Source organism: Hyperolius riggenbachi, chromosome 8 (genome assembly GCF_040937935.1).
Source record: "Hyperolius riggenbachi isolate aHypRig1 chromosome 8, aHypRig1.pri, whole genome shotgun sequence".
Lineage (NCBI taxonomy): Eukaryota > Metazoa > Chordata > Amphibia > Anura > Hyperoliidae > Hyperolius > Hyperolius riggenbachi.
The window spans coordinates 275,944,023-275,967,375 of NC_090653.1; the positions used below are offsets into that span (position 1 = coordinate 275,944,023).

Consider the following 23,353-nt stretch of genomic DNA (forward strand, 5'->3'; position numbering starts at 1 on the left):
GACACATCTGATCTGCATGCTTGTTCAGGGGCTATGGTTAAAAGTATTGGAGACAGAGGATCAGCAAGACTGCTAGGCAACTGGTATTGCTTAAAAGGAAATATATATGGCAGCCTCCATATCCCTCCCGTGAAAAAAACAAGGGTACTTATCCATTAGCTGGGCGCATCCGGCAGGTGGCGCTAATTCCATACATACTTCACTCAGTGAGTGAATTGAATTAAAAATCATGCCGCCGGCTTCGGCTCTCGCTCTCCTCCCCCCCCCCTTGCCCTCTCCCCTATACAATACGGGCGTGTCCCCCCAGAGTCTTTCGTCGCAATAAAACAACCAGGATTCCCTGCCGCGGCGAACGACTCTGGGGGGGACACACATGTCCCCGCCGGCTGCCAGTATTGTATAGGAGAGAGGCAGGGGGAGGAAAGCGAGAGCTGAAGCCAGCGGCTTGATTTTTAATTCAATTTACTCACTGAGTAAAATATGAATGGAATAAGCGCCACCTGCCGGATGCGCCCGGCTAGTGGATAAGTACCAAAACAAGATATAGATCATTTCTGTGCAATAAGTAGTGCTAAATTTATTGGTGAATGAATGGGAGGAGCGCTGAAAGGTGAAAATTGTTCTGATCCATAAAGTGGGAAGAACCTGTAATGGTTAGGTTTCTGTCTGACAGACATATTTCAGAGGACTCACCAGGTGTATGGCTCAGAATCGATGTCCTCATCTGCAGCTATCTGCACAGAGGGATGGGACCCTTCCTCGTCGCTGGACAGAGCGATGTTCTTGCTGGGTACGATGGTCAGAGTAGATTTTGGGGCTATCCGATCGTCGGGATCTAGATCGTCCTGGAAGCCTGCGACCATGGGATTGGACCCCGCCACGTCACCATCGCTGTAGGGAGAAAAGCAAGGTCAACGCTTCATTAAATAGAGAGGAAGTTGGTGGACTGTGAAAGCTATTTTAGTCATTAATATATTGGGCACATACGAGCTCTGCAGGAAACGGGAGTCTTGAAACTTGAGGCCATGGTGGGGGAATTGTCACCGCCTACAGCCAATGCTCTCCACGTTACGTTCAGCCTCTCCAATACTTCCTCCTCCAAACCCGGAACAAAAAGTATTGGAGTGATGCGGAATGCGGCGTGTAGTGCATCGGCTATAGGCGGTGACAAGAGCAAAGTATCCCCCCTGCCATGGCCGCAAGCCTAAAGGCTCTATTTAATTCAAATGGAAGATTCCGGACTGCGAAGCTCATACCTAATACTGGCCACCTACCGGGATGCAGAATAAATGTAGTTTCAGGTTGCTTGAGATAAAAACAAGGAACACCAAGAGCCCCAATAGTGTAATATGTACTGGTAAATGGTTACTAGATAGAGTAAATATTAATACTCACAAACCAGGGTTACCATTAGGCAACCACTGTAAAGGCAGGTGGGGAAATTTTCCTGACCCCACTCAGGAATAAGAAGTCACTCTCTGTAGATGAGAAAAAGGGGGTTCAACCCTCCACCCAGGGTGGACTCAATATTATGCAGGAGAACAGAGGCACCAAAAGGATAAAAGGAAGCTAAATGAGCTTAAAAACCAAATTCTTGGTAAATAGAGGAGGTAGTGGTGGACTTACCTCCTCCAAGTAGACACACAACGACCGTAGTAAAGATAGTCAATATAGTTTATTTATGAACTCCAAATATGCAACGCGTTTCGCAGGTTTGATTCCGCTTCATCAGGCAACAACAACGGAGCAATAGCATATGTGGTCAGTAGAAGAGCCACAGAGACACAGAGGTGCCTGGCTCTTCTACTGACCACATATGCTATTGCTCCGTTGTTATTGCCTGATGAAGCGGGCTCAAACCTGCGAAACGCGTTGCATATTTGGAGTTCATAAATAAAATATATTGACTGTCTTTACTACAGTCGTTGTGTGTCCACTTGGAGAAGGTAAGTCCACCACTACCTCCTCTATTTACCAAAAATTTGGTTTTTAAGCTCATTTAGCTTCCTTTTATCCTTTTGGCGCCTCTGTTCTCCTGCAGGTAGCTTGAGAGTTGTTATTAATTATAGGCTTAAAAAGGAACTCCAGTGAAAATAATATAATAAAAAAGTGCTTAATTTTTACAATAATTATGTATAAATTAACAGCTGTTATTTCCCACCATGCAACAAGGCTCCCACAGTGTGATGTCAGAACCATGGTCCTGACATCGCACTGTGGGAGGGGTTTCACCACAATATCAGCCATGCAGAGTCCCCTGATGATCCGTTTGATAAAAGGAATAGATTTCTCATGTAAAAGGGGGTATCGGCTACTGATTGGGATGAAGCTCAATCCTTGGTTACGGTTTCTCTTTAACTAATACTGTACTATAATCCTTTACAATACCCACAATGTTAAACCAGTAAAGGTGGCAATACACTTATAGATTTGCAGCAGATTCGACCATCAGATAGATTTCTGTCAGATGCCTGTCAGGTCGAATCTGACAGGGATGTATCTGATGTGTGCCACACAGTAGGAGTCAAATTTTAATAGATTTCAGAATGAAATCTATTGAAATTCGATCAAAATGCAGTGTTGCACCATTCGATCCAATGCAGCCCCATGGGCCATCAATTGGCTGCCAGTAGCCGATCGACCCAGATTTTCCATCCGGACCGATTGAGCAAATTGATCGAAATCGGCCTGAAATCGATCGCTCTCCCGATCGATCATGCTTTCTGCTGCATCGATTTCTAGCCGATTCGATCAAAACGGTCGATTCGGCCGTCGATAGATGGCTAAAATCGACCAGTGTATGGCCTGCTTAATTAAAAGCATATATTTAAAGCCCTAAATCTTCAGTGGGCCACTTCCTGGTCACTGGAGAGCGGTGGAAGATGATGTCAGAAGGGCGTGGCTGAAGAGGGGGGAGTTTCCCATCCTGGGTGTGGCTGCAATGGAAGTCATCCCCATTCCCTCCCACACACCAGTGACAAATCACCCTCACAACAAGCACAGGCAAACAGGAACTCACATCCAGACCTGTTCTCCAGCCACCTGCTATGTGTGAGAAAAAAAATAAAGCACCACCAGCTGTCTGTCTGACCCAACAAACCCACATGCATTACATCGCAAGGTACAAGTATGGAACACAGCATTGCAGTGGCACAGACAGCAACAAAAAGCACTAACAGTGCCGGCCACATGCACACTTCTTGTTTACCTGATAAGACAAGCATTACATCACAAAGCCACGACACATATACCCCATATAACTGCTTAGCAGTAGCCAGGGATGAGCTCCCAGGTGTGCATTCCAGGCCATGACTGGGAGGGTTAACTCACCTTTGTCGCCACCTCTGGCCATTGCATTTCACATCACTCCAATCAATGCTTCCTCCTCACAGCTTTAAAGCGGACCTGAACTCTTGTACAAGACTGAAGGGAAACATACAGAAATGCGCCCTGTATGTATTTAGAGTTTAGCCTAATTCCCCCTCATAATCTGTGACTAATCACAACTGTAATTTGATCTCTCAGCTTTGTCAGCTCAGGAATCTCGTCACTCCTGGCAGAGCAGCTAATCTGTAAACACGGGATGTTAGCACTATGTCTGCTTAAATGAAAGCAGGAAGTACACACACTGCAGATTTATTGCAGGATTTGTATCAGCTGTAACAATAGACGGTTTTCTTTAAAGGTTATTATGCTGTTCCTTATCTTTTAGGGCCCTTTTCCACCTGCAATCGCTAGCGTTCACGCTGAACGCTAGCGATTGCTGAATCGCAAAACCGGCGATTCCCCCGACGTTTGCGGCCGCGATTTTGCTATGCTATGCACTGCATAGCAAAATCGCGGCAATTATCGCTCCGCCGCGCGTTCGCGTCCCCGACAAAAGCGAATCGCGGTAGTGGAAATGACCTACCGCGATTCCTATGTTAAAAAGCAAACCGTAGCGATTGTAAAATCGCTAGCGGTTTGCGGTTTTGCGCTGGTGGAAAAGGGCCCTTAGAGAGATTTCCGATTTGATTCTGTTATCTTTTCTCATGTATTTCCATTAACTTCTCTGAGAGATCGATCAAAAAAACGATCGAAAATGAGATCGGACATGTCAGAAATTATCTATCGAACCATTTAACGAACACAAAATTGTTTGGTGTGTACCTAGCATTAAAGGACTTACGAGGCGAATAAGGTAAAAAAAAAGTTAAATACCTATTCTGTTTTATGACCCTTACAGGACGGCATCCGCAGCCCCCTTTCATTCGTCGGCACGTCTATTTCAATGTCCAGGCTGGGGGGGGGGCGGGTCCCGACCTTATCCCTCAGGTCGTCCTCAGCTTCCCCACTAAAGATGGCCGCCAGGTCCGGCCGCGCGGTTCTCATTGCCGCAAGTGCGGCTGCGCTGCTCTACGTCCTCCCTACCTCTCTACCGGCAGTCTCGCGTGTTATATGTATGCGAGACTGCCGGGAAAGAGGTCAGAGCTGGGGAGGACAGAGCTGCGCAGCCTCACTCGCGGCTATGAGAACTGTGCATCCGCGGGGAAGCTAAGGACGACCTGAGGGATCGGGTCGGGACCACTCAGAGCCTGGACATTGAAATAGATATGCCGCTGAATGAAAGCGGGCTGCGGATGGCGTCCCCTAAGGGTCATAAAACAGAATAGGTATTTAACTTTGTTTACCTTATTCACCTCGTAAGTCCTTTAAGGAGGAAGCAGAGTATTGTAACGTCACGTGAAACGCAACGGCCAAAGGTGGCGACAAGCGTGGGTGACCCTCCCCCCGCCATGGTCTGCAGGTGTAAAGCTTTAATTTCAAATGAAATGAAAAAGCATATTTGGAAGCTCCTCCCTAGCAGTGACACAGACATCAATAAAAACCACTGACAACATAAGCAATGAAAAAATGCACAGCTGCCTCACCCAACATGAAGCTGCCATATAGATCTACATTCCTTACCTTATAATACAGAGTCACGGTTCACACATAAATTATCCCCCACAGGGCTGATAACTGCTTAAACACATCACTGAAAAAAGTTCTCAGACATAATTGAGGTTAAACCTCCCCCGCCCCAAACATGCCCCTAAAGCCTGGTACACACTTTCAACTTTGATTGGACAATCACTGACCAATTTTACCACCTCCATGTAGTATGATGATAATTACCTCATGTACGGTAATTTACCTCATGAGGTAATGACATTTAGCAATTCTGGTAGGTTTTAGTCATGTTTTACCTCATGTGGTAAATTATGAGGTAATTTGCACTAATTTTACAGAAAATAGCTATTTTCATGGGAATTAGGGGGCATGTTAGCACATCATTTACCCATCAGTTCAAGACCTGCCTGTAAAGTCGATTTGTATGCATTTTGCAGTTTTTAGTGGAGTTCCTATTCAGGCTGTGTTATAGAAAAGAACAATAGAAATAAAACTTATTTATTAATTTATTTACTTAAAAAAAAAAAAAAAAAAAAAAAAGGAGGAAAATACCTCATGAGGTATTTTACCTACAAAAAAATATTTACCTCACATCACTACCAGAATTGAGGGGCCATTGTGGTCATAGTATTCACATTCTGTTGACCCTCACACTACATGAAGGTGGTGAAAAGGTGAGCACACTTGTCACGATATTGCAGGGCTTGCTGTGCTCTGCCATTGCATTTTCCACATTCGCTTGAGATTTTTTTGGATCTGGTGAAATCCGGAAAGTGCATGTTGTGAAAAAAAAAAAAAAAGCAGAAACCTGTCAGATTCAACATCATGAGAAAAAATGACTCGCGATTCCGGAGTGAGCAATTTACTACAAATGGGCAGTGTGTGTTTAGCCGTGTGCGAGAAAACACGATAGATTGACATAAATGTGTCCCCCAACTCAAGGTACTTTTTTCTTCAGACCTTTCAAATTCAATACATTCTCTGTAAAGACCCAGGCTTCACATAAACAGTATATTTATTTGTATATAGTGGCTACACAGCTCTCAACTTTTATAGAAAGGACATGTTATGTGGGTTGGGTGAGCGGAAAGCCAGTGAGGTGAATCTGGCCTAGCGTGAATTCTTTATAGACTTGTTTTGAGAAACAATGTTTTTGTTTCTTACTTATTAATGTACCATTGCTGTCTGCAAAGCCAGTTGATGTAGGATACAGACTTCATATTCATAAGTTTAGGGGGTTGGGGAAGGCAACAGTTGCCTTGGTCTTGGGCGCCAAAATGGCCAGGGACAGCCCTGTTACAGCTGAAGCCAGAGGCTCAGCCTGAGAGCCATGAAAATGTCATCATTAGCTGGTAAAAAAAAAAGGAAAGAGCAGCCTTCGTATTTCTCTCCAGCAGCTGCCCACCTGTCACTATCTCTCCTGTCTCGAGGGGGCGGTCTCTCCACATCTTTCTGGGCGGAGCTGTCCTCCAGGAAGCTGCGGTCCAGGCTCTCTTCAGGAACAAAGTCCTCCACGCTCTGCACTTTTATTGGCTGCTCAGCATGCGTTGGAGTCTCTGCTGGAGAACAAGAAAAGCATTATGGGTAATGAAACGGCAGATCCAACATCAGTTCCAGATTACATAATCCTTTACTAATGCCACCCCTGTAATTACATTGGCCGTCTACTTTTACATAATGTCATTAAAGGGAACCAGAAATGAACCTAGACGGGAAAATGAGAGATTTTATACATACCTGGGGCTTCCTCCAGCCCCATACACTCTGATCGATCCCACGCCGCCGTCCTCCGCTGCCCGCAGCTACAAGAACCGGCTCCCGTCACGGACGTCATCCGAGCCGCGCTACACAGGAGAAGTGCGCCCTCTACTTATCTCTCCAGCCGCTGCTGCAGAGATACACAAACAGCGCACTTCTCTTACGCTTAGATTGGCTCGACTGACGGAACAGCGGGGAGCCGGTTCTCGTAGCTGTGGGCAGCGTAGGATGGCGGCGTGGGATCGATCAGAGCGTATGGGGCTGGAGGAAGCCCCAGGTATGTATAAAATCTTTATTTCATCTATGGTTCCCTTTAAAGAGAATCTGTACTGAGTAAAATTATTTAAAATAAACACATGAGGTAACTTCAAATGAACATTAAATAGTTACCTTGCCATCAGTTCCTCTCAGAAGCTCACCATTTTCTTCTGACAATCATCCCTTGCAGTTCTGACAACATTTTGTCAGAACTGAAATATATCAGTTGCTGTCAGTTATATATCAGTTATAGCTGAGTGGACAACTGATGTGGCCGGTAATGTCCATGTTTCCCTATGGCTCAAGTGGGCGATGTTACAGTTTAACAGTGTGCTGACCAGAAAGCTGTTATGAGGTAATGGCCATTTTCAAAATGGAGGACGGAGAATTCCCTTGATCACAGTGGACAAACAGGACGCAGGAGAGGAAAAAGAGATTGAGGAGTAGACTACATGGAAGGCAAGTATGACCTGTGTATGTGTATTTTGACTTTTAATTTTCAGTTTAGGTTTTCTTTAAAGCAAACCTGAGGTGAAAAAAAATAAAATAGATACTTACCTAAGAGGGAAGTTGGAAGAGCCCATTAAACCTTTAGCAGACCACTTATTACGAGGCTTGCAAGTACTCCAGGTGAATTCATTTTAGCACTTTATTTATTCTGTTACATTTCCCTGCTTCTAATTAGTACTACTGTAATGTGTATTTATGGCCACTTGTCACTAGGGGGCAGTGTGAGATAATAACAGAGGACTTCTGCTTTCAGTTTATGTATTATATGTAAGCAGGGAGAGATCAAAGCATTCCAAGATAATTACAGCACGAGTTCTGCCTACCAAGGTCAAAAGCAGTTCACTTATCTCAAACAAGATAACTCTATTGAAGCTGTAATGGGATAAAAGCATATCGTGGGTGTAAATTGATTTCCTGATATCTTGCATGAGGATTATACCTTGACAAATCACTGTCTCTGGATATAGGACCACATCCAGTTTGCCTGGATGACTAAAGGTAGCCATACACTGGCTCGATTCCCGGCCGTTTCGACAGCAGATTCGATCCTGGGATCGAATCTGCTGCCAATCGTTCGCGGTAAACGCAGCCGCCGATCCGATTCCCTCCCGAAATCGGATCGGTCCGTCGATCGCGCCGGGCGGGAAATTACCCTCGATCGCCCGCGGGTAAAGTGCGCGTCGCTAGCGGCGGCCGATCCGATCAGGTATACATTACCTGAGGCTGGCTCCCGGGCGTCTTCTCCGTGCTGCACGGCTCTGTTCCGGCTCCATCCATCCCGGCGCTTCCTGTGTCACTGCAGTGACCAGGAAGTTCTAATAGAGGGCGCTCTATTTGAACTTCCTGGTCACGGAGTAACACAGGAAGCGCCGTAATGGATCCGGAACAGAGCCGTGCAATGCGGAGAAGATGCCCGGGAGCCAGCGTCAGGTAATGTATACGGGGGGGGGGACAGGCGGCAGGAGCAGCTCAGCAGATGGTGAATCGGTTTCAGGCTGAAATCGATTCACAATCTGTTTGCAGTAAAGGCAGCCATACGATCCCTCTCTGATCAGATTCGATCAGATAGGGATCTGTCAGCTGGTCGATCTAATGGCACATCGACCAGTGTATGGCTACCTTTAGTCATAATATCTTGTTCCAAGATTGCATGAGACCAAAACAGATTGTACGTTGTCAAAACTCAGTGTACCAAGATATGAGGCCACACTTTGTTTGAGTGGAAGAACTGGTCATGGACCCCGATACTGTGCACCAAGAATATACCGTGCCAAAAAGGCGTATAGGGATATGGAGCCACTCCTGCTCAGATGGAGGATTTTTCATCTTACAACCCAATACAACGCTCCAAAATCACACAGTTGCAAAAGACTGCATTTCTACATAGGTCCTACACCTACAGTTTTGGTGGAGGAAGCTGATATCTTGCTAAAAGGATATGCAGTGCCAAAGCAAAGCTTACCAGGATATGGGAGTCCACCTGCTTTGGGTGGATGACCTTCTGTCATAGACCTTGATATTTTGCTTTTATGATTATACAATGCCAAAACAGTGTAACGGGATTTGAGGCCACAACCAGTTTCAGTGGAGGATTTTCTCTTATGTCAAAACACAACTTATCTGCAAATGTGACCATACATGGTTTGGGAGGAGGACTTTCTCTTATGGGCCCATGTTTCTTGCTTCAAGATCATACGTTGTCAAAACACAACTTATCTGCAAATAGATCCATACTTTTTGTTGGAGGACTTTCTCTTATGGACCCAGGTTTCTTGCTTCAAGATCATATATTGACAAAACACAACTTATCTGCAAATGTGACCATACTTGGCTTGGGTGGAGGACTTTCTCTTATGGACCCAGGTTTCTTGCTTCAAGATCATACATCTTCAAAACACAACTTATCTGCAAATGGGATCATACCTGGTTTTGTTGGAGGACTTTCTGTTGTGGAAGATCCAAAGAGCCGCGACATGAAGCCACGCTTCTGCTGAGACTGCTGGGACAACGGTGGTGAGGCTACTGTAGAGGGTGATGTGCCAGAGACCTCAGGAACATCAGATACTGGAAGTGGTGGAGGAGCTGCCGGGATGGGTGCAGGTATCTGAAGAGGAGTGCCAGTTGTGGAACTGTCAGGAGAACCAGAGTTTATCGGAACCACCGGAGACGGTGATCCGAAAGTTGGACTCTGCCCATTAGTTGCCACCGGAGATGCCAGACGCGTATTATTCTCCAACATCTCCAGGAATCTGCGGGGAACATACGGGAACTATGAACAAACACGTAGCAGACAGATTGTGCTGATCTTACAGACGTCATCAGATGCTCAGGAACGGTACAGAGTGGATGGATGAGAAGATCATCTCGCTAATGAGCCTGGTGTGAGTAGGAGGGCGGTGTGTGTGCCTCGAGCGCCAAGCTGGCACGAAATACACCGATGTGCAGTAAAAATACAGAACATTTATGTGCATCTAAGATAATTAGGTGCCATAAACACCAGACACCAGAAGGGGGAGCATGGCAGCCACGCACTCCCAGATGTCCAGGACCATCAAAAATAAACTGAACCAAATGCAAAGAGTACCAGTCACACACAGGCAGTGATGATAAACTCCAATAACAGTAATGAAATTGTTTTACTAGTGTGATAAAAGATTAGCAAGGGTTTTTCTTCCCTTCAGGGCAAGATCCCACTGATTGCAGCATTTGTGCCTGGTAAAGCACAAGCCATTTGTGTAGCGTCTTTTACATCATCTTCCCTAACGATTTTCAGATGTGATTGCAAGCACTGTACAATCTACAGCCTGAAATTGTACAGCGTTTGCAATTCAGGGTTTTGGTTTTCTTCCCTATTTTAAAGGACAACTGAAGTAAGCGGTATACGGAGGCTGCCATATTTATTTCCTTTTAAGCAATACCAGTTGCCTGGCTATTCTGCTGATCCTCTGCCTCTAATACTTTAGACCCTGAACAAGCATGCAGTAGATTCAAGTGTTTCTGACATTGTCAAATCTGACAAGATTAGCTCCATACTTGTTTCTGGCATGCTTCAGACACTACTGCAGCCAAATAGCTCAGTAGGGCTGCCAGGTAACTGGTATTATTTAAAATGGACCCGAACTCTAGCACAGGATACAAGGAAAGCATAACAAATGCACCCTGTATGTATTTAAAGAGTTTAGCCTGTGTAATTCCCCCTCATTTGTGTCTAATCACTAGTTGTAATTTGATCTCCCCCCTGTGTCACATGACTGCCTATGGCAGATAAGCCCATTGGCTGTAAACAATAGGTCTGCTTCCATGAATCAGGAAGTAGAAGATTTATTTTAGGATTTGTATCAGCTGTAACAAAGAAATGTTTTCTGTTTACAGGTCATTATGCTGTTGTGTATCTTTTAGAGCAGAGAGGAAGTTCTATGTTCAGGTCCACTTTAAAAGTAAATAAATATGGCAGCCTCCATATTCTTCTCATTTAATGACCCAGTGGGTCCCGTTTTCGACTTACTGTAAAATGAGCCTAAATAACGTCACATTCGCCATCTCTTCCCCCCACCCAGTTCAGAAATCGTCAGAATCTCAGCAATGGAAAAGCAGCTGATTTGCAATACAGTGCTGGTCACCCTCACAAACTATGTGTCCATTCCCATGTGCTCAAATACATTACACTAACGATGCCCATACATTAGACAATGTACGGGCAGATCGACCAAGATAAAAATCGCTCTCTGAATGAATCTGATCGGAGAGCGATCTTTTTCCCGCCCACACACTGCAGGCCGATCCCCGATTTTAGCAGTCTCAGGAATCGGCCTTGTGACGCCACTTCCGCTGCCCCCTTTCCACCCCTAGTGTAAAATGTGCCCTCCTGCTGGTGAAATATCTTTTACCTGTCTGCCACTGGCTCCACGCTCTGTCTTTCAAGCAAATACATGTGCGCCACGTGGATGCAGGTGACATCACACACATGCCCACATATATACCGGCGACCACGTGTGGCTCATGTATGAGGACAGAACCTGGAGCCAGCGGCAGACACTGACAGGTCAAAGTTACTGCACAGGGCACATTTTACACTAGGGGCCCAGGGGGTTCCGTTGTGTACGTCGCTCGTCCCGATAACACACGCTGTTACCGCTGCGCACCTGATCAAGCATGTCAGCCCTACGTCTTGCAGCATTTCGGCCCGAAATTGGTTGCATCGCCGATCGGGCATGCTCTTGACGGCACCCATTTTCATCCGATCCGATTATAATGATCGAATCGGATGGTCGATCGTCCGCCAAGTTGCCCAATGTATGGCCACAGTGTACCCCCTACAAGAGCTGAACAAGGAAAATCCTCTCTTTTCCAATCTACCTTCCAATAACAAGACTTTTCTATGAAGGTGTCACCTACATTTCGTAGTTCTGGTCCTCCGTCTCTTGCTGCACCGACAGCTCCTCTAAGGTGGCATCGATGTCCAGCTGGTTGGTCTCCAGTTGCCGTAGCAGAGTTTCCCGCTGTGAGGATGCAAGCGGCACAGTCAGAACCCGATACAAGATGGCTTCCCCCGCAGGGCTGACCCACTCCACGTAAACATTGCGAGCTCACCATTAACCTCTTCCTTTCCAGGAGGACAGGAAGTAGGACAATGAAGGCGCAGCGGTGGAGTCCGGGCAATACGAAGGTTAAGGGTGTCGGATTCTGAGCACATATGAATAAGTAAGACTGAGCAGCTGTATCACTTCTCAGTCGGGTCGCGTTACACCGCCACATACTGCCGCAGCCATGAGATGCGTGACACCCAACACTCGGGGCTCAGGTGTACGACGGGAGACTGCACAGGAAACCCCACGTATTACTCAGCCGCACGGGAGCTCGCTGTACAGGTATAACCATACGCTATGTACATTTCCTTTCACAGATTGAAGGTGCTCATACATAAGGCAATTTTGCAGCCCAATCAACAATCTAGTTCAATAATTTTATTGAATGGAAATTGGTACTGCAACAGGCATGCCTGATTGATGATTCGATCAATTTTGGTCTGAAATCGGTGAAATGCATCGATCGAGCATACTGGGAGACCTTGGTTTGGCATGGTCGTTCGGTGGCAGGTGGTACCATCGTTTGAAATTGCAAAGACCAACGTAGCCCCGACCGATGTCTCCCCAAGTGTAAAGTGTTCCCCCCCATCCCCCAGGCCCGTGTGCAGTTAAAATCTCAAGTGTCCGCCGACACAATTCCTGGCCTCCCACCACCACCATGTCTGCATTTACCACAAGCGCCTGTACCACGTGGCAACAGGTGCTTGTGGGGAGGGAGGAGTAGGCCAGGAATCGCAACGGTGGACAGGTGGGATTTTAGGGAGCACGGGCACTGGGGGAAGAGTGGTGAATGCAGTGTTCTCCCCAGGATCTTTTAGCTGGGTGTTCCACCCGGCTAGTTTTCATCAGCACCCGTCTGTCATCGGCTCACCTACTTCTCCTCTGCTGTGAGGAGAGTTGTGCAGAGAAGCGCTGACCCTGCATTCTCTCATCTCGCCCCACCCGGTTACTTTTTCATGCCACCCAGCTGGAAAAAAAATTCTGGGGAGAACACTGGAATGAATGCTGAATTCTATCGAAGAACTGGTCTGCGGTGTATGGGCAGGCAACAGATCCCTCTGTGATGAGATTCCAGAGAGATCTGTCTCATGGTCGATCTGCCCACACATTGCTAGATGTAAGGGCATCTTAAGACTTCCAATTAACTAATGCAATTAAAATAAAAAAAAAAAAAAATGTCCTAATCTATAAAGAAAAAGCCCCTTTTGATCAATATTCAGTCCTTTTAGCTATAAAACAATGAGTGAAAAAAGTTGTTCTGTATGTAATCAGGAACAGCAGAAGCCCATAGCGGGTCTGAAGGTGGAAGCTGCATGCGATGGGCGCCTGCATAGCGTTGCACTGCATCAGTTATTACAAAACAAGTACTGGCTGCGTTTTGATCAGTATAGATGATCAGTGCAAAGCGGAAAAGTAAGAAATAGAAAAGTGGGAGAGAATAGTGGAGGGAACAAAGAAAGATAAGGGGGAGGGAAAAGAGGGAGAAGCAGGGGGGAGGGGGGTATTGAGGCGGAGTAAAAGGGTTGGGCAGGGTAGGTATGAGGGGGGGGGGGGGGGAGGAGAGAGACAGTGTGTGTGTGTGTGTGGGGGGGGGGGGGAGTTAAGGGGGGGGCAAGGAAGGGTAGGGAGGGGGTGGGAAGGAAGGGTAGGGAGGGGGTGGGTATGGAACGGAGAGGAGTGGAAGCAGGGAAAAGGGAAGGACAGGGGAGAGAGTGGGGAGAGGCGGGGAGGAAAGTTACAGACTGGAACAGAGACTAATGCTGGGGATACACGAGTCGACCCGGCGGCTAATCGACTCCCGCCGCGTCCCCACTCGTCCCCGTGGGCGCTCCTTATCTTCTGCTCGATTCCCCGCTATTGTCCGCCCGCGGGGAATCGATCCGGCAGGTCATCGGACCTGTTGGAAATTATCAATCGAGACATCAGCGGCTCGATTGAGAAGAACAAAAAGCACCGTGTATCCCCAGCATAAGAGAAAGGTGGTATTGAGATAAAATAAATAGAGTAAGAAAGACGGAGGGAAAAAGAGGAAATAGAGTGAAAGTATAGTAAAGAGAGCGAACAGAAGTAAGGAGAGGACACGAGTGAAGAAAAAAAAAAAAAAAGAGCGAGAGACAGAAGGGTAAAGGATAGAGAAGGGTAAGCAGAAGGAAAATTGAGAAAAGAGAAGGGTGTGGGGGAAGACAGAGGGGGAAAGAGAAAGTAAGAAAGAGGGAGGGGGGAGGAGAGAGAAAGGGGGGGAGGAGAGAGAAAGGGGGGGGGAGGAGAGAGAAAGGGGTAGGCTGGAGAGAAACTATAGAAAACAATGGAAAAGTAATTTTCAAAAATTAAAAAGTGAGAAAAGAAAAGAGAAGTAAGAGGAGAAAAATAAGTACAGAAGGGTAAAAGGTAAAGCTATGGTATTGCAAAAGGACAGGGTAGGAAAGTTGGGAAGGGGAAATAAAGGAAACCGGAGAGAAAAAGGCTGTAAAAATAAAAACCATAATGATATACATAGCGATATACACAGTTCTGTCCATAGCACTGGGGGAGGGAGGAGTCTCTGCACAACTGTATACAGGAAATGATCATCCTCAGTACATTAACACAACTGTATGCAGGGAGGGGATTCGCACCTGCATGCAGGAAAGGGATCGGCACCTGCATGCAGGGAGGGGATTCGCACCTGCATGCAGGGAGGGGATTCGCAACTGCATGCAGGGAGGGGATTCGCAACTGCATGCAGGGAGGGGATTCGCAACTGCATGCAGGGAGGGGATTCGCAACTGCATGCAGGGAGGGGATTCGCACCTGCATGCAGGGAGGGGATTCGCACCTGCATGCAGGGAGGGGATTCGCACCTGCATGCAGGGAGGGGATTCGCACCTGCATGCAGGGAGGGGGATCGCACCTGCATGCAGGGAAGGGATCGCACCTGCATGCAGGGAAGGGATCGCACCTGCATGCAGGGAAGGGATCGCACCTGCATGCAGGGAAGGGATCGCACCTGCATGCAGGGAAGGGATCGCACCTGCATGCAGGGAAGGGATCGCACCTGCATGCAGGGAAGGGATCGCGCCTGCATGCAGGGAAGGGATCGCGCCTGCATGCAGGGAAGGGATCGCGCCTGCATGCAGGGAAGGGATCGCACCTGCATGCCGGGAAGGGATCGCACCTGCATGCCGGGAAGGGATCGCACCTGCATGCAGGGAAGGGATCGCACCTGCATGCAGGGAAGGGATCGCACCTGCATGCCGGGAAGGGATCGCACCTGCATGCCGGGAAGGGATCGCACCTGCATGCCGGGAAGGGATCGCACCTGCATGCCGGGAAGGGATCGCACCTGCATGCCGGGAAGGGATCGCACCTGCATGCCGGGAAGGGATCGCACCTGCATGCAGGGAAGGGAACGCACCTGCATGCAGGGAAGGGATCGCACCTGCATGCAGGGAAGGGATCGCACCTGCATGCAGGGAAGGGAACGCACCTGCATGCAGGGAAGGGAACGCACCTGCATGCAGGGAGGGGATCGCACCTTCATTCAGCAGGGAGGGGAGCACATCTGCATGCAAGGAGGGAGCACATCTGCATGCAAGGAGGTAGCACATCTGCATGAAGGAAGATGAGCACACCTGCAAGCAGGGAGGGAGCACACTTGTTTCTACAGGAAACACATGCATTTTACCACATGCTTCTTAGAGTAGCCAGTGATTTCAATGAGGAATAACGTGCTGTGTGGACAGTACTGCAGGTTGCATCTTTTTATATAAACACCATGCAGAATCACAGATGGCTCCTCTATACCCAGCAGCCTCACAGGAAAGCATTACTCGCCACTTCACATGCGATTTTTACACTTCGGGAAAACGCTGCTGAACTGCACCAGTGTGAACTCTCCTCATAGCTCTGCATTTTATACATGAGCATCTGTGAATTCTGCTATCCTATGGCCTATCTGGTCTGCTACGCAGGGAAGGACAATGCAGGAGAGGACAGCCAGAGGGAGGAAAGGGGTTCAGCAGAGGGTCTCACCTGGAGTTGGAGGAAAGGGATGTTAAAGAATTTGTGCAAATATTTCAGCCCAAAGCTGTTCTTCATGGAAGACTCAGCATAGCGGATGTAGGAGGAGCCGGGACGTCTGTAGGGAGAAGCAGAGGAGAAGGGAGATGATGGTCATCTACGGCAGCGATCACCACGGGGTGGCACAAACATGGCAGAAAAGCACGGGCGCCGGGCACATAACCAGGAGCGCACACACGGGCACAACACAAGATGTAACAACTGCCTTTTCCCCAACACCGAAACCTGGACCAAACTAAATATAGCTTCAGACGGGGCTAACTGGTGAACTGCCGATCCATTAACAAGCAGCAGATTAAAGTGGTCTGAAACTCAGCATTTTCTTCTTTGCTCTAAAAGGTTCCTTACAGCTTTAAATCTAATATCACATAACAAAATTGTAGCAGTACAGCATTCAAACAGTTAAACACAGCACTTTGTCCTGCCATGGAAATCCCCTTCAGCATTGCATCCGATCTGAAGTGGAGATAACAGTATCTTTTGTTTACATTCTTCAGTTGTTACACTGTGTGTAAAAGGAGCTTTCTGTGAAGCTCCATCTGCTACAAGCATGCACACAGTTCAAAACAGCTCACTAGAAGATTTGAATATATATTTTAATATATAATAAAAAGCAGCTTGAAGAAAATGCAATGGCAGCTTTCAGAGCACATAAACTGTACTTTGGGAACTTGTAATTTGTACACGGACAATATTACTTGTGCACAAAAGCAAATATAATAACTGTATAGGTAATAAAAAGCAGGAAAACACATTTTTATTGAATGTTATGTCAGCGTTTCAGACCACTTTAATCAATGCTCAGATAACCGAATGGCATTTCCTAAACCCAGGCATACACAAATCACACAACTCAACTACTGTACTTCTGATGATCTGGTCACGATCCGATCTGTCAGACATCTGTTGCCCTCAACATATCCAATCAATTCACTTTCCATTCATTTTGGGGTGTTTTAACCCTTAGGCTGCCAGCTATTTATTTTTTAAAGCTACACCGATGCCATCTATGTTTGAATTGTGGTTATTAAAGAGGACCTGTAGTGAAAATTGCATAATTAATAAAATTGCTTATGGTTTACAATTTTCATTTATAGATTATTCAGTCAGTGTTTGCCCATTTTAAAATATTCCCTCTCCCTGAAGTATCACTGGTGGTGTCATCTTTAGTCCTGCCAGGTGATCTGTACGGAAAGTTTGTTGCTGAGAGTTCTATGCACATATGAGGGAGATGCTGCTTGCTTGGCAGTTGGAAACAGCTGTTATTTCCCACAATGCAACAAGGTTCAGACAGGAAACCGTCATGACCTTGGTCATGACATCACACTGTGGGAGGGGTTTCTCCACAATATCAGCCATACAGTCCCCCACGATGATCTAATCGAGGAAAAGTAAAGATTTTTCATGGGAAAGGTGGTATCAGCTACTAATTGTGATGAAGTTCAATCCGTTGGTTACAGTTCCTCTTAAAATGTGTTCCTCAAATCTACATTTACCAAAGTTCACATTAGTCAGTAGGGAGGTCATTAAGATAATTAATAATTATGCCAATTATAAAAATCTATTATATAAGATAGATTAATCAAATCTTGCCGTGAAAGCATGCGATTGGCCCATTTTGAAGCCGCACATATTTGTGGTAACAGTTTTATATTGTTGCATAATTTTAGAATTATTTGCATATTTAAAGTAGAAAGTTGGCACTGAGCCAAAACGTTGTACTAAATGCCCTTTAGATGTCCATGGCACAAGAATACAGGGACACAAAAATGCCTATAGACATCCGCCGCAGACAGAAATAGTTTTGTACTAAACCGCCTTAAAGAGAAACTCAGACCAAAAATTGAACTTTATCTTAATCAGTAGCTGATACCCCCTTTTACATGAGAAATCTATTCCTTTTCACAAACAGACCATCAGGGGGCTCTGTAGGGCTGATATTGTGGTGAAACCCCTCCAACAAGAAACCCCTCCCACAAGAAAAGTTCAAAGTTTTGTCAGTTTCCTGTCTGTGAACCTTGTTGCATTGTGGGAAATAGCTGTTTACAGCTGTTTCCAACTGCCAAAACAGCAAGCAGCAGCTACATCACCTGCCAACAGTAAAATGTTCACTGGAGTTCCTCTTTAAGGAGTTCATGACGTATGGATACAAAAACACAAACGCCAATAGACGTCCGTGGAAGTCCAAGGGTTAAAGGACCATTATCACAAAAAAATTGTTTAATTTAAAATAAAGAAAACAAAACAAACAAAAAAAGTACACTTCTGTATGAGTAATAAAAAGTAGAACACCACATTTTTTTTTAATCTTATGTCAGAGTTTCAGACCACTTTCAATCGCGGAAAAATCACCTGCGGAAACCGCTAACGCAAATCACTAGCGTTTAGCGTTTCTAAGTGTGAATGGGCCCTAAGTGAGCCTGAAGTGAGAAGCCTGTGGAGGCTGCCATATTTATTTCCTTTTACATATTAACAATTATCTGGCAGTACTGCTGATCTCCTTGGCTGCAGTAGTGTCTGAAAAGCCTGAAACAAGCATGTGGCTAATCCAGTCAGACTTCAGCCAGGATCACCTGATCTGCAGTCCTTTTTAGGGTCTATGGCTAAACCAGGCAATGTGCATGGTTTAAAAAAAGGAAAGAAATAGGTCAGCCTTCATATTTGCCTCCCTTCAAGTTCCCTTTAAACCTTGAAGAATCTGATAAGCTGACAGTCATTTAGTTTGTGCAGATGTGGGAAATAAGCAACAACCATACCTGACCTGTTCTGCCGATTCCCCTCACATTTTAGCATCCTGAATGCACCTGCTCAACAGCTTATGTAATCCAAACCATCTAGAAGGACTTATTTAATATTTCTATTTTTTTTCTTTCACATCAGACCAAGCACAATCTATTGACCAGATTCTGAGACAAAACTGTGCCGGGAATCAGCTGTAACGATTTCAGTTAAAGCGGACCCAAACCAAACATTTTTTTAATTCAAAATATTTAGTTGCACCACTCTGACACACACAAAGATAAATAAACACTCCTTCAAGCCTATGAGCATTTCAGTGCATGCTTTTCACCCTTTTCTTTTCATAACTAGGGTTATACAGGTGGCAGCCATTACTTCTGAGCTTAGTAGGAGGTTTTAGATCATGGGCGTGTTTGTCATCAGCTACCCTCCCTCACAGGGGCGTAGTCTATGTAAAATCTCACACAAGCTGAGATCACCTCCCCTGTGACATCATCAGTAGCAGCCTGTGTTTTGTTTTTTATTTCCTCCACCAGTCTGCCGGATTCTGTCCCGGTATATGAAAGGAAGGGAGGGGTTCCTCCAATAAATGTAAAATATTTTATATTTGTCATCATGCAGCTGAAAAAAGGCTGCTATTTATTATTATAATTTAGAAAATAGACTTTATTTCTGAAATCTTGTATTTTTAATTTAGGTCCACTTTAAATATGAAATAGGTGTGCTCGGCAGGAATAGAAATCAGAGGGTGGGATTATACGAGCTCGCAGAACCCATCACATCACTCACCGGTTCAGGTTTTGGATACAATCTCGCACATCGTCCGGGAGGATGACGCGGTGCTCTCCCATGTCGCGATAATTGCCAAGAACGCACACCGGCACGTGGCTGGGCACCTTCGGCAGCTCCCGCATGATGTAGTTAAATGTCCTGAAAGCGACAAGCAGGCAGAGTGTCAGTCCTCAGGCACTCAAAGGACGCATGACGAGGAAGACAGACTACGGGCTGCTAAAAACCACATAAATGCAAGCTGTATTCGGTTGCACAAAATGGTTTGCCTACAAAAGCACGCCGTACTAAACCCTTTCACCAGCGTTGAGGTTTCCTCCAAGTAGAAAGGGTCCCCCTACTGTACCCACACCAGTCAGCAAGCAAACAAACAATTCATGCTCATATTCCCCCATATTCACGCTGAGGCCTCTCTGGTTCTACCAGTCTAGGGAACATATGCATGCACATAAATCTAAAGTATTTAAAGGGGCACTACAGCGAAAAACTGTAAAATTTAAAATATGTGCAAACATATACAAATAAGAAGTACATTTTTTCCAAAGTAAAATGAGCCATAAATGACTGTTCTCCTATGTTGCTGTCACGTACAGTAGGCTGTAGAAATCTGACAGAAACGACAGGTTTTGGACTAGTCCATCTCTTTATAGGGAATTCTCAGGGAATTATTTATTTTCAAAAGCACTTAGTGAATGGTAGTTGCTCTGTCCAACTGCCAAAAAACTGTGTAGGGAGCAGGGAAGCTGGCCAGCATCATTGTTTAAAGGACTTCCGAGGCCAGAAATCAAAATTTGGATCAGTACCTGTTTAGTTTTAGAATCCATGGGGGAGTTCCTCCGCGCCCTCCATTCAGTTCCGCCGCAAATGTATTCTTTTTATTGCCCCCAGGTCGGGGCCCAACCCCACTGCACGGGTCGTCTCCTATTCCACACTAAAGATGGCCGCCAAGCAGAGCCGCGGCTGCGCAGTACTTATGGAGGCAAGTGCGGCTGCGCAGCCCTCCGCCCTCGTCCAGCCGCGTTCTCGCAGAGATGTGAGCTTGCCCTCTGTAAGACTAGGACGACGCTGGGAGCGAATACGCGGCTGGACGAGGATGGAGAGCTTTTTTTCTACCTACATAATTTGTTTGGCTAACACGGTACAGAAACATTTTTACTACTACTGCCTACTGTAAGTGACAGCAACATAGGAGAAAGGTAATTTATGGCTCATTTTACTCTGGAAAAAAAATGTACTTCTTATTTGTATGTTTGCACATATTTTAAATTTTACATTTTTTCGCTGTAGTGCCCCTTTCAGGAGAGATGAGATGTGTTCTTTACACCATCATATAAATGGGCTGCACTGACATAAGGGCAGGAAGTCTGCAGCCAGACTACAATGGCTGCTGAAATATACACACAAGCAAGGAGAGCTGTGCTCATCCTTTCCAGGACCCAGGGTTTAAATGGGGAAGGAGGTGCTAAGGGGAGTGGTCAATTTATACACAATCTTTAACCCTCTGCACTCTTGTTTGCTGACTGGTGTGGGTAGAGCAGGAAATATCCTCCATTAAGTGCGACCAAATAAAACTTGCATTCAAGTTGTTTTTATCATTACTAGAGTTCTAGCTTGTTGTGAATGTTTGTATGTAATCTGACCACTCCCCTCAGCACGTTGTAAGTTTTTGCTGATTTGCTGATTGTGTTTTGCAATTCTCATTGGGGCAAAGGAGAATTGCATCGCAATCGTGGCCGAAATGCTGCATGGAGCGTGTATTAGGGATGCATTGTTACAGTGCTTTACTGTCTATCAGCAATCAAAGCGCCAAAAGGGTCCTAAAAAGAGCCCCAGTGTGAATTAGGAAGAGGAAGAATAAGGAAAAAAACGGAAAAAATCATTATTTCTCAGTTTTCAGCCATTATAGTTTTAAAATAATACATGCCTCCATAATTAAAACTCACGTATTGTATTTGCCCATATGTCCCGGTTATTACACCGTTAAAATTATGTCCCTATCACAATGTATGGCGACAATATTTTATTTGGAAATAAAGGTGCATTTTTTCCATTTTGCATCTATCACTATTTACAAGTTTAAAATAAAAAAAAAATATAGAAATATTTCATCTTTACATTGATATTTAAAAAGTTTAGAGCCTTAGGTAAATATTTACATGTTTTTTTTTTATTGTAATGTTTTTGTTTTTTTATAGTAAACATTTTATTTGGGTAGTTTTGGGAGGGTGGGAGGTAAACAATAGATTTATAATGTAAATGTGTGTTAATTTTTTTTTTTTTTTTACTTTCAGTTGTAGTATTACTTTTTGGCCACAAGATGGCGGCCATGAGTTTGTTTACATGACGTCACTCTAAGCGTAACACACGCTTAGAGTGATGCATCGGGGAGGGAACAGCCAGAAAAAGCACAGCTTCCGAGAGAAGCTGTCGCTTTTTCAGCGGGGGAGAGCAATCAGTGATCGGGCACCGTAGCCCGATTCACTGATTGCCTGGCTAACGAACCGCGGGCCGGGCGTGCGCGTGCACGCGCGCGATCGGCCGCGGTAGCGTGCATGGTTCCTGGACGTAGTTTCTACGTCCAGGAACCAAAATAGGTTAAAATCTGACAGAACCGACAGGGTTTATTTTGTTTTGTAAAGCAGTCCCTGAACAGCTGTTGCTAAGTTTAACCGCCAAAATTGTGTGCAAGTAAGTAGGCAGGCTGGCTGGTATCTTACTATTTTTGCAGTTACACTTTGCAACTGCTGTTCAGGAAATGCTTTTGAAAACAAAGAGAACCCTGAGAATCCCACCCGGAGGAGATGAACTAGTCCAAAACCCACCGGTTCTGTCAGATTTTAACTGCTTACTTTTTTCGCTATAGTGGTCCTTAAAGGATTCCTAAATTCTCTAACTGTAAAGCCTGGTACACACTTTCAATTACTATTGGCCAATCACTGACCAATTTTATTACCTCCATGTAGTATGAAGGTTTAGCTAAACAATATGCTCATAGTATTCAATATCTGTTGACCTACTACATGGAGGTGGTAAAATTGGTGAGTAATTGGCCAATCATAATTGAAAGTGTGTACCAGGCTGATTCCCCATGGATTGTTTAAAGGACACCCGAAGCAAAAATAAACGAATGAAATAAACGATTGTATTTATCTTCTCCTAAAAATGACTTTATCAGGTATTCCAGTTTTATTTTATGTTTAATTCTACTTTTTATGTTGTAACTGTTCTATTGTTTTTGCTCAATGACATTCATTGAAGTATGCCAGAGCTAAAATCGATGAACTATTGACCCTTTTATCTCTTTCCTGCTCTCAAAAGCCATTTTCTGCTAGGAAAGTGTTTTATAGTTGGAATTTCTCATCAGTGAGGGTCACACTGCAGTCACTTCATGTCTGAGTCAGGACTGAATCAGCCACTTACATACCTGATATTTAACTCTTTCAGGCAAAGAAAAAAAAAAGGAACAGCCTACTTATTTGTGTGCTAGGCACTGTACATACACGTGTCACATGTCACCTCGGGTATCCATTAACTACTTGAGGACCGTGTAGGCTTACAACATCCCGCCCCCCCCCCACCCCCCCACCCCCCCCAGTGACCAGGTTATTTTTTTCAATTAAGGCCACTGTAGCTTTAAGGCCTCGCTGCAGGACCGTACAACTCAGCACACAAGTGATCCCCCCACTTTTTTCTCCCCACCAACAGAGCTCTCTGTTGGGGGG

General features: G+C 45.5%; 1 protein-coding gene across 3 annotated transcripts in view; it reads right to left on the bottom strand.

Annotated features, from left to right (window-relative positions):
• The window catches only part of RABL6 (RAB, member RAS oncogene family like 6), an 81,112-nt gene that overhangs the window by 12,929 nt on the left and 44,830 nt on the right, over positions 1 to 23,353 (bottom strand). For 2 of the 3 annotated variants that reach the window (XM_068248953.1, XM_068248952.1), the window contains exons 7-12: positions 19,632 to 19,772; positions 16,056 to 16,161; positions 11,854 to 11,957; positions 9,382 to 9,707; positions 6,338 to 6,491; positions 694 to 891 (exon numbers count right to left, since the gene is read on the bottom strand). In XM_068248953.1, coding sequence (XP_068105054.1) covers positions 694 to 891; positions 6,338 to 6,491; positions 9,382 to 9,707; positions 11,854 to 11,957; positions 16,056 to 16,161; positions 19,632 to 19,772 — 1,029 coding nt within the window. The remainder of the gene's footprint in view (positions 1 to 693; positions 892 to 6,337; positions 6,492 to 9,381; positions 9,708 to 11,853; positions 11,958 to 16,055; positions 16,162 to 19,631; positions 19,773 to 23,353) is intronic. The other variant, XM_068248954.1, reaches the window with a different exon arrangement.